General features: G+C 37.7%; 1 protein-coding gene across 1 annotated transcript in view; it reads right to left on the bottom strand.

Moving 5' to 3' along the window:
• ADGRV1 (adhesion G protein-coupled receptor V1) overlaps nucleotides 1–12,096 on the bottom strand; it is a 436,592-nt gene that overhangs the window by 217,765 nt on the left and 206,731 nt on the right. Inside the window, exons 88-89 of the mRNA XM_077790425.1 lie at nucleotides 11,493–11,650; nucleotides 4–91 (exon numbers count right to left, since the gene is read on the bottom strand). Of these exons, the coding sequence (XP_077646551.1) occupies nucleotides 4–91; nucleotides 11,493–11,650 (246 nt within the window). The remainder of the gene's footprint in view (nucleotides 1–3; nucleotides 92–11,492; nucleotides 11,651–12,096) is intronic.

Genomic DNA, 12,096 nt, shown 5'->3' with positions numbered 1-12,096 from the left:
AACATCCAGAGGTGCCGGTAAGCCAAATGCAGTCCTCCCCACAGCCAGGTGATGGAAATCAGGGCAAAGAGGTACAAGACCAAGGGGATCTCTGCAATTCACAAACACAGTTTCAGCTGCTGCACCCTTGGAAAAAAACACTTTTTAAAGAATTACTGACACAGAACATGGTTTTTCTGTGTGTGGCTAACCTTGGAGCTTGTTCCCCAGTGGTAGCCAGCCCTTGTCCTGCTCTAGTTGGGTGGGGGTCCCAGGGCTTTTATGACCCCACCCTGGGATCAGAAGACCAGCAGAAGGACACTGTCAGGGGTCTGGGAGGTATGAGGGGCAGAATGAGCACAGCCCAGCTCAACAAACTAAGTGGTGGGAAGAGCACACATGAAGTCAAAAAATGTGCTGAACTTTAGAAAATAGTAGAAGAACTCTTGGCAAGCTCTAGAAATTTTGAGAGAAAAATGGATTTCTAAGAATTGAGAGGAAAAGGAAAAGAAGAAAAGTATTATGGTGTGTTGATTTTGCATGGCTTGATTTTTTGGTGAGGAGGGAAGAAACCAACCACGGAACTAATTTTTCCTATGGGAAGCTGTTAGAAGCTTCCTCCATGCCTGGCAAAGTAAATCATGGGCTGGCTCTGAAAATAAACATGCTGCTAGGCCAATTAAAGTAGTTGGTAATGCCTCTATGATTACATACTTAAGAAGGAAAAAAATCACGTGCACTTCCTCTTTATTCTTCTTCTCCCAGGGGTTGCAAGGCAGCCACTGGGGGCCTCCCCAGTGTGGCTGGGACCATGCAGCCAGGGTTGTCTCAGCACAGCAAGCTGTGCTTGCTTGGCTGCTTTTAACTAGCCATGCTAAGGGCAGAAGGGCAGAGGTGGCAGCAGCAGCTTCTCCTTTCAGCACCCCACATGAAGAGAGGCACTGATTGGAGCTGGCTGGTGCCACCTGCGCTGTGCCGGCAGGGACCATGTGGCCAACAGCAAGGGGCATGACAAGCAATTCCCCAGTGCGGAGCCTGGATGGGATCAACCCTTATAAGAGCATTTCAATTGATAGAACTTGGTAACAACCAATTCTCTCCTAAGTCAGAGAAAAGATAAAAAGGTGAAGACGCATGAGAACAACATGGGGACACCAAGGTCAGTGAAAGGATGGAGAAGCAGGAGGTGCCCCAGGCATCAGAGCTGAGATTCTTCTACAGGCCATGGTGAGTACTATAATACAACAAATTGTTTCCCTGTGATTCATGAAGTGCATGCAGGGATGCAGAGGGCCACTCGCAGCCCATGAGAAAGTGTTCATGCTAGAGTATGTGGATGCTGGAAAACTGTATTCTAGTAGGAAACTTGAAGAGAGAGAGAAGACCCTTGCTTCCAGAGATAGAGAAAGAGGATCCTTGCTTTCAAACTAGACAGTTCATCCTTAAAAGACTACATCCCATGAACTAATGACCCATGCAAACAGTTGTGGGAAGACTGCTTTGCCCGTGGGAGGTATTCACTTACAGCAGGTTGGGCGGGACTGATACTCATGAAAATTAGAACCACGTTAGAGAAGTTACAGAGAACTGTTTCTGATGAAACAGGACCCCACAACATAACAGAAAAGACTCCTCACCCTAAGCAAACTGAAGAAACATTTCTTAAAAGTAACAAATGGACTAAAAAACTGACCCCATGTTTTGTCTCCCTGTACTGTCAGTGGGAAGGAAGGAAGAGATGGGGTGGGGTGAGGAAAGAATGTTCTAAAGGTTCATTTTAGTTTGCATTCTCCTCTTTTAATTCTGTTAATATTTTTTCTTTATATCTTTTAAGTTTTGAGCCCATTTTGCCCTTAAAGTGTTTTCTCCTAATCCTAATCTCACCCCAAGAGTTTTGTTTTTTTTTTCTTTCCCCTTCTCTGCTCAGCTATAGCAGAGAACAATGAGTGAATGGTTTTTCATGGCTGCCTGGCATGTAGCCAGTGTCAACCCAAGACATATGGATATGTAAATGGTCCCAACTCTGGCCACTTAGAGGGCTATAGGAAATTATAATAGCTTATTCTTTGATTTGTTGTTATCTTCCTCTTCAAGTCAAACATAAGACATCTGACCCCATAAAACTTAGGGTGACAACCTCCTCTCAAGCCCAGGAGACCCACAAGATAGACCCTGAACCAGCTAATTTCATTCACCTTCAGAAGTATGTGCAGAATTGGTTGTTAAGGATGCACACATTCTCCATTTTAAGTTCTATTTATTGCATAAAAGATTTAGGGAATGCTGGCAGGAAGATGTCTGCCTGGACAAAGTTTACAATAAGGAAAACAAAAGTAAATTTTCACCCCATGTTTCTCCTGAAACTGACAAGAGCCAGCCCCTGCGTTACCATGTTTGCAGCAGAATTCAAAGTCCATGTTTGCCAGGTCTGCACACCTCAGGGGCAGAAGTGCTTGGCCAGACATTGCCCCTCTCCACACTAATTATGCAGCATCAGTGAAGAGTGGGGATGTGTTTTTACAGGCATTGCTCCAGAAACAGCAGTTTGGGAGCCCTTTAGTAATTTTTTAAAATATTGTACAAATACTAAGGGCATTCTGAATATAGGCTACACCCCACTCATACAGACATAACATTTTAACAAGAAAAAGTGTAAAGATACTGGCTTTTTTGCCACATACTGAACACTGGTACAGTTAATGATCTGGTTTTTTTCTTCATTGGTAACAGTCTCGTTATCAGTATTGCAAAGAGCTACTACAGAATTGAAACTTTGGCATAATTTAAAGCCTTGGATATTGGAGTTCTGTATACCCATTTTTAGGATTTTGATCCAATAAGAGCTCAGTAATTAGAACAAACATATCAGAAAAAAAGTAACAAATTCTTTTAAGTTTGTAAAATCAGAATTGCACAAAGGAAGAGAATACCAATAAATAGTCTTGATATGAACCAAAATAGTCTAATTATTTGTGGTTTTCTTAATATAAAAATAAAAACAACAACCCACTTCCAAAGAATCCCCAAAGGGTTATTCTGAGCAGATGAAGCTTCACTGATATGACTTTAGTCTAAGTCCAAGTGTAAGTAGTTGTGTCTAGGCTACTTGGATAAACCTTAGTAGATTTTATTTAAGCAACAGGTAGTCCACACTCTCCTTAAATACATATAAATGTATATATGCATGCATATATCATTATCCTTACTGTTCAGGTTTTTCCTTGAAATATGTCCTCATTTCCTTACTATAAGTTTAACACTGACAGCATTGACAAATTCAATACAGATAAATGCAGTTTATGCACCTCTAGCTGCAGCTTGTTAGAGCTTGAAAACTTACCATAGTCCAGCTTGATATTTAACTAGGTGAAATTGTATACATTCAATTTACCAAGCAAATGGAAGTGTCCCTTTTTTGAGACTTCTTCCTTATTGAGAAAAAAATAATTTCCTTGTTAATCTGTAAAATAAATTTTCTGTTATGAGGGCTGCAGTACATTATACTAAGTTATTAAAAATTGTAGTTTACTAAATAGGAGAGTCCTGAGAGTGAACAGAAGATTTTGTAAGTGATTCACACAAACTGTGACTGTGAGAATTTGGAAGATAGGCTGCAATGTTTTAATTATGAGTTTGGATTAGATTACAAAATTCATGAACCAGGAAAAATATGCAGATGATGGAAAAATTTAGTCACTTCACCAAGAACCTAAGAGGAACTGTACTGAGTATATAAAAGCCTTGCCTTCAAGTAGGGCCAAAAAGTTGTATAGATATGATAATTCCCCCATCAATTCTCCCATTTTCAACTCAGGAGCTTCCCTAACCAGACACATTTAGAAATCTTCAGGGGACTTTTCTTTCACAAAATCATATTGAACTTTGATAGTTCAGAAGACTTGTCAGTGCAAGGAACTCTACAGTAACAACAACAGTAATAAGATTCAGGTAATTAAATGCCAGATTGCCCAGCTGAAAAAGTTGTGAGCCTTGTGTTTGTTATTTGGTTTCCTTATAATAGAAACAAGAAACAAAACAGCAAACATTTCCAAACAGTTATGATTTCACCTACAGTATTTCTAAGTTTGCAACAAACTAAACCCTTACAATTCTATATTTCTGAAATAAACCTCACAAAGAAGATAGACTGGCGTAGTTTCACTCTCTGTTGCATTATAAGGTATCTGAAGATGTCCCTGCTTATTGTAGGAAGGTTGGGCTAGATGACCTTTAACAGATCCTTCCAACCCTAGCCATTCTATGATTCCATGGTTTGTAATGACCTACTAAGAAAAATAATTTCATGATCTCCTATGTCTACACCCGAACTTACTGCAACCTAAGCAGGCTGCTTACTGGTGTCCACAAAGAATTTCAACCCCACAGGACTATGGCTCCAGTGAGCCTGTGCACACTTCTTCAGAAATAAGAACTGCAACACTTGTCACATTTGAAAGGATAGGAAAAGTGGTGACAGATACTAAATTTTAGAACACAGGATGAAGTCCCCTAAAAAAATAAGAATTATTTTTCAGTACTAAGTGTATCCTGTTCCTCAACTCCATTTGTAAGCATGATATGCCTCTTTTAGAAACCACGAGAAGGGGATGTCAGCCTCTGCATCTGAGAGCACTAAGAGTACTTTGTAGCCCAAGACTGGGAGGGAGAGCAGCATTGAAGAAGAAGGAAGTGGAAGCAACTGTGAGGATGGAAAAGAAGATGAGGGGGAGCCTTATACTACAATGCACTATCATACTTCTGATAGCTCACCTAACAGCAAGTTGAAGATTGAGGTGGATTCAAATACGGCATTGTAACTTCAATGCCATAATCAACTGACAATTCCCATGCTTCACCTCTCATGCCTGTGTAGTACCTGTTGATTATGAATTAATAGTTTGATGCTGCCTACTACAGCCTATTTTACCAGGCTGAAAGAAGCAATGGAAAATGTCCTGTACCATTTCAGGCAACAACTGCTCATGGTGCATAGTGAAAAATTATTGAAAAATTACTTCCTGTTAAAAGGGGCTTTTTTCTTTAAAGTTGGAAAAAGCAACGCGCAAACACTTAGAAAATCTGCTAATTGAATTAACCAACAACCCACTTAAACAAGGCACCAAAACAGAAATCCATCCTTCCTTCCTTCCTTCCTTCCTTCCTTCCTTCCTTCCTTCCTTCCTTCCTTCCTTCCTTCCTTCCTTCCTTCCTTCCTTCCTTCCTTCCTTCCTTCCTTCCTTCCTTCCTTCCTTCCTTCCTTCCTTCCTTCCTTCCTTTCTTTCCTTCTTTCCTTCCTTCTTTCCTTCCTTCCTTCCTTCCTTCCTTCCTTCCTTCCTCCCTCCCTCCTCCCTCCCTCCTTCCTTCCTTCCTCCCTTCCTTCCTTCCTTCCTCCCTTCCTTCCTTCCTCCCTTCCTCTCTCTCTGATATTAGACCGAACAACAAATCTGAGCAATGAAAAACATTAAATCACATATAAATTAAGAAAACTGAAAATTAAAGCATGAACTGTGCCTTAGTAATGTATTGAAATGTCTGTATTCTCACCATTGTGTTGGTCCATATTATGGTTTTGGGTTTTTTTCCCATTTTATTTATTCTTTTTAATAAATAAGAAATTCAGAAAAAGAAACAATTGAATAATATAGCTTTAACTATCTTCTGAGTTTACCTATAAATATTTACTGTGTGTCCTCTCCTTAGGCTGTTGAACTGCAACTGATAATGCAACTTTAATAGCTTTTAACAGGTTTTAGCTAAACATGAAGGCTTACTGCAAAACCTGAAAGATCTTTATAGACTTTTTTTTCTCCAGATGACTGGGGAGAATGTGTTGCTTCACAGAATGTCAACAATTTGTGGGAGGCCTAAATTAGTAAAATATTTACAGGCTATTGCTTAAGAAGTTATCAGTTAAACTTAGCAATGTAAATATAAAAATGCCACAAAACCAGTTTTTTAAATAAGCTTTAAAAACAATGTTCCACATCCTGCTGGCCTGGTTTTCAATTGTTTTTGACAGCAGCAGTAAAAAAAAAAAAAAAAAAAAAGAGGGGGTTTGGTAACAGGATTTTGTGGCCAAAATAAACAAAACAAAACAAAACAAACAAAACAGATTTCTCTCATAAAGTTCAAAGAAGGAAATACACCACCGAGAAAATGCAATCAATGAATCTTAACAAAACCACTGAATCCTGACTGGGAATGTTAAATGTACAGAATTTAACAGTATCAGATACTGAAGACAAGAAAGCTGGTAGATCCATGTCCATGAAATTGAACTGGAAAAAAATGTTCATTCATAATTTGCAGAAATAGAAATAAAAAATGTGTCAAAATATTTTGTTAATTTATATTTTTTGATCTGCTGATCCTTGTGGCAAGGAAAATTTTGAAATTAAAGTATACTTTCTAAAAGAAAAGCACATGTCCCATTAAGTATAACAAACACATCACTGATTCAAAGTCATAAAAGACTAGCCTCTCTAACCTTTGCATTAAATCTCAAGGTTTTGGCAAATTTTCACATGCAACTTTAAGACACCTTGTGTTATAATAAAAGGGGAAGAAAAGGGCATTTTATCATAGCTTATGCTATTACTGTTATGCAGGGAACATGGCAAATCCCAGAAAAGTAGCAGATCAACTGAATAAATAAAAATATGAGCCTACTTATTTCCATATAAAATTATTTAAATGCACAGTTGCAAAATATTAAATTAGTGCTAAAATTGCAACTGTGCAGTCACAATTCATGGACATGAGCTTGCTTCTGCAGATTTCTTCAAAGAAAAAAAGCTACTTTGAACATATGAAGCACAGTGCAAGCAATCTAAATTACATGAGTGAAGAGGATGCATTTATTACCTTATTCAGATCTTAGTTCTTTATTTCAACTTCTAATTATGGTTGTTCATTTTGTCCTAATAGAATTTGTAAAAAATCTTGAAGGCAAAGATTTGTTTTTCTCCTAATTACAAAAAAGACCTCCTGGAACATTATGAAGACTAAAATATTATATCCAGTGTGTGTGCTGAATATTGTGAATGCTGTCCATAACTCTTAGTAGGTGTAGGCAGACTATTCAGCATGTTCTGTTGTGACTAGGAATTGTATGCTGCTAACACAATAAATATATTTGGAGACTGGAACTAGATGATCTTTAAGGTCCTTTCCAACCCAAACCATTCTACAATTTCATAATAATAATTAAAGACATTTATATAAAGGAAAATGAAAGTAGATCGTTAAAATTTTAGAACTAAATAACCAAGGCATTCTTCATGAAGTTCTATTTTCACAACATGAGGTTTTAATCTTTACATTAATTCTGACACTTTTGCAATTATGTTACCTGATTCAGGTAAATTGTACTGCATATTTATGAGGAGGGCCTGCCAGTGAAAATTATGTCAGCTCAAGATTCATTCAATAAATGAAGCTTATTAATTTACAACTATTGTGGGGGGGGGGGCGGGGGGACGACAAAATCAAGTTATTCTGTTACATATTTAAATCTTTTTGTGAAATTAGGAAAGGTTAGCAAACAGAAAATAAAACCATTTATATTGGATTGCTGTCCTGTTACTATTCATTTTCTGTACATGCATTTTAGGACCTGTCACTAGTGGATTTTCACAGGTTGCCATCCTCAGCCCTGTGCTCTTCAACTGCTTCATAAATAACTTAGACACAGGACTGGAAGAAACACTAAGCAAGGTCACAGGTGATACAATTGTAGGAGGATCTGTTGACTCTTGGAGGCAGGGAGGCCCTGCAGAGAGACCTGAGCAAATCACAGGAGTGGGCACAGGAATGAGCAAACACCAACCATATGAAGTTCAATAAGGGAAAGTGCCAGATTCTGCACCTGGGGTGGGGCAACCCTGGATGGATGGACAGACAGACTGGGGAATGAGATGCTGGAAAGTAGCGCCATGAAAAGAGACCTGGGGTCCTGGTCAAATGGAAGCTGAATATGAATCACCAGTGCCCTGGCAGCCAGGAGGGCCAACTGTGTCATGTGATGCAAACTTAAATATTAGTTAGCCCAAAGGCTGTTTATCCAATGAATGCTCTGACTTGGCTCCTGTCAAGGCTAACTTTCGAGAAGGTGGTTTCTATATATAGAAGGACAGTCAGCCAACAGAACATGTTTGCTGAAAGGCTGGCAAACAGAACAAGTACAAAGCGAGGACTCTTTTTAAGCAAACTCAATGCCTATCTCTGAATGATTACAGAGATAGAGCTAGCATTCCTTGAAAATCATCTTTCACAGTTCTTTCAACCTTTCACACTTTTCTTTCCAGCATTCATTTTTGAGAAGGAAAAGCTGACTGCTCTAAGAGATAACTAATTCTTGACTCTCCCCTGCCCTTTCTTGAGACCTTTACTGTCGAGGAAAATTCCCTGAGCTAAGTAAACATCCAACACCATGCAAACCAACATGACCAGTAACGGAAATTCTGGAACAGTAAAAAAAAGCATCAGAGGGCAAACTCACATATTTGCTGCTGCAGACAGAGTAATGAGAAGTGTGCATATTGCTTACATTAAAATTTGGCAAACCTTATTTACTTGTGTTTATTCTACACTAAAACCTTGCTTTAATCATATTCTTTTACATTGATAACCTAGTCACAAGTAAGAAGTATAAATACCTTCTAGGAAGATCACAGACCACTGCCAAAGGAATTGACACCAGTTACTAAAAGAGTTTTTCTTGGGCTAGCTGTCTTTGGGCCATGGTATTTTCTTGAAACTACCAGCAAAGGGTATGAGAGGTGAGAATTTACTTATGGATATTCAGAAAAAATATAGAGGAAGATAGATACTAGGAAGAATATATGCATAACAGAAAAGGAGGTACAATAAAAAATGGGCATTGTATAAATAAAAGTAATAGACCCTCCAATTATACCCTATAGTTTTCCAAGAAAATATTTATCTGTCTAGAAATAGATCACCTTTTCAGCCCCAAATGTTTTCTTTTAGGCATGTATGGTGAAACCATAAATATACATAAACATAAAGCATTGTTATTCTGCTCTCAGGAAAGAAAAGTACACAGGAGTCTCCTTTAGTGTGGACAGTAACAAACTCTGCTCCTAGGACAGAAAAAAATAGTAAACCACCATGCTACTATCTAAGTTCAGCAAGATGTTTTACAGAATTTACAGAATTTATTCTAATAGCCGTAGAAGAATAACGTGGTGGCTGTATATAATGGAGGGAATATATTAATAGAAAAGGGAAGAGCAACTGGTGTTATCTGTCCTGAATTCTCTAAGGCCTCTGACATAAACTGTTGCTTGTTGGCTCCATCTCTGGTTTTGGATGAAACAGACAAATGGCATATTCATTTCTTATAGCCTATTCATTGCCATAAGAAAACAGAAAAAATAATGTATGTCTGTGCAACTTAAGGAGAAAACATTGCCAAAAGATTTTCCTAACACATAGTGTCTTGTAAACCAAAAGTTGATGCAGGTATAATCCAAGACCTCTTCTATATTTCAGAAGTAAAATATCATCATGAGACTGATTGCAGAAAAATTTACTGATGTGAAAAATGCTGCTTCCCAGTGCAGCGATTTATGTGGCTACAATAATAGGAGCAGGAGCAGTTCCCAGGAATTTGGTATTAAGATAGAGTCAGCTGAGCCAATGTCAAGATTCAAGATTTATAAGTGATACTAGGCCTTACCACTTCAAAATGCCTTACAAGCACAATATACCCAGAAGATATTAAAAACTGTGTAATATAATACCAACACCTTTAATTTCAGAAGAGAAATATTCAGTCAAAAAAGGCAGAGACCTTTAGTCAACAGTTAGTACTGTGTTATGTAGTTATAAGCAATGTGACAAACTACAGAAATCACCATATTTTATCTCTAGAAGCTTAAATCATAAACACAGCTACATGGAGTTCCCTTATACAATTATAGCCACCATAAATTGCAGGAGACAGCTTGTTTTTCTCGCTAATATAGCCCCTCTCCAGTCTGCTGTCACTGCCACTGTATACAGTATTCCATTTGTGCTTACCAAAGTTCTTTGTTATCAAAACAGCAGTTTGCCTTGCAGGTGCACCAGTAGTAAAAGTTACAATTGACTTAAAAAAAAATAATGGATCTTACTGAACCTTTCTCTTTCTGATTTTTTTTCTTTTCTTCTGAGATTTTGGCATTCTCCACCCTATTTTCTATATTCTATGAAAGAAAGAAATCCTGAATCCTATGCTAAATCAAAGATTTGTTTCAATCCTACTATTTCATGTCTTAATGTCATGCAGTTATAATTTCTATTAGTACTTTCTGCCATTTTGCATGATAACTATGGTATTAGTTCAATATTCCATCTGCTTTTTCCTTTAGTTTAACAGCTCTGAGACAAGCCTTAACCCTCAACATATTATTAGGAATATCCTTAGAGATACGCAAACAAAGCTAATTATAAATAAATTAACTGAAGACCAAGAGGAGCCACCCCTGTGCATTTATATCAGAGTGAAATGACAAAGTGCAACTAAGGTCTTGAATATCATCAGAACTTATCCAGATTCATACAGATCTTAGCCAAGCTAACATTGTGTCATTAAAAAGGACATAAATATTTGCAGAAATGTCCAGATTATAAATACTTAATGTTTATTATAATTTTCTCAAGAAAGGAATATATCTCTGTACCCCAAATATTTAAAAAAATATTTGCATTAGCTTATAAAACGAATCTTCTTTTCACAAAATACCATGAAGACAACAGAAATATTCAAGATTCCCACAGAGTGTCCTATTATTATTACAGTATTGGTCTAAACTGCTGCAATTTTATTTTGGGAACACTGTAGTTCAAATTGTTCTGATAGAGGAGGCCGATTGAAACTTCCTGTTTTTCAAGACAGATTTTTCCTTTCAAGCACATTTCAGTTGCAAGTAGCATATGAAATTTCAAAACAGAGGCATTAACTCCTAATAGTCCAGTGCACAGTGCACCCTGTACGTAGCTTCACAACCAAAAATACACTGCAAAACACAGTGACCAAAGCTGAGCCCATCACCTGGGGTTGAGCAGGAGGCACAGCCTGTATCCATAGGTGATCATGCTCTGCAAGTGGGCAATCATTGCACTTGATTAGCCCCAGCCCTGCCTGGGATAGGATGCTCAATACTTACAGCCAAAATCTAGCATGAAGACACAGTATTCCAAGCAGGGCAGTACTTTGTTTTATTTCTGTTCTTCTCTTTAGCTAGACTAAACTTAGTCATAAAGCCAGTGATACTAATTTCTTGTTCTAGGTTTTAAGTATTTTTTACCCGCTCAGACCATTAAGCATCTGCATAACTTTGATCATCAAAGTACTTTCACAGACTTCAAAGGGGCAGGCGTAATCTAAGTGTGTAGGTATCTACTGAACCATGGTTTCAGGTGGAATTCTCTGAACTGGTGAGAACAGTCTGTACCATTCGAAAGTACAGCTTATTTGCATATCATACTTCTCTGACAAATCATACCTGCTGCATTTGTTCTTCCTCTGAAAATATCGTCATATGCCTTCCACTGAGGAGTCACCTGGTAGGCGTGGATGAACACCACAAAAACCACCACCAGGCACATTAATGGCACCAGAGCAGCGGTGAAGAGAGCAGCATAGGCATTTGGAATGAAACACCTGATGGAAAAAAAATAGAAAAAAAATGCTGTTGATAAGCATAAGCAACACCTTGAAAGGCCATAAATAGAATACAGAAACAAAAATTGTTGAAAAAGGATGTGCTTTACAAACCACAAATTCTTTAACTCTGTTCCGAGAGTAACCTTGATAGGTTCCTTTGTGTTCTGTTGGTTCTTATCTCATCATTATATTTTAAGAAGTATAACTTTTGCTCTCCTAGTATGCATGTTATATTTAGCATAACCAATTTTGGAAGAATTTAAACTTGCAATTAAAAATATTATATTTTAACAAATTACATGCTGCTATATTCATTTCCAGTGATCATTCTTAGTCACCAATTTCTAAAAGGACATTATGCAATTTTCTATACTTAGTTCCTGAAAGCACAAATTAAATTCTGAAAACTGTGCTTTTTAAAATAAATGAATGAGTCCTAAAGA

Source organism: Lonchura striata, chromosome Z (genome assembly GCF_046129695.1).
Source record: "Lonchura striata isolate bLonStr1 chromosome Z, bLonStr1.mat, whole genome shotgun sequence".
Classification (NCBI taxonomy): Eukaryota; Metazoa; Chordata; class Aves; order Passeriformes; family Estrildidae; genus Lonchura; species Lonchura striata.
Note: the sequence above shows the minus strand (reverse complement) of the source record. Positions and strands in the feature narration are given on the sequence as shown.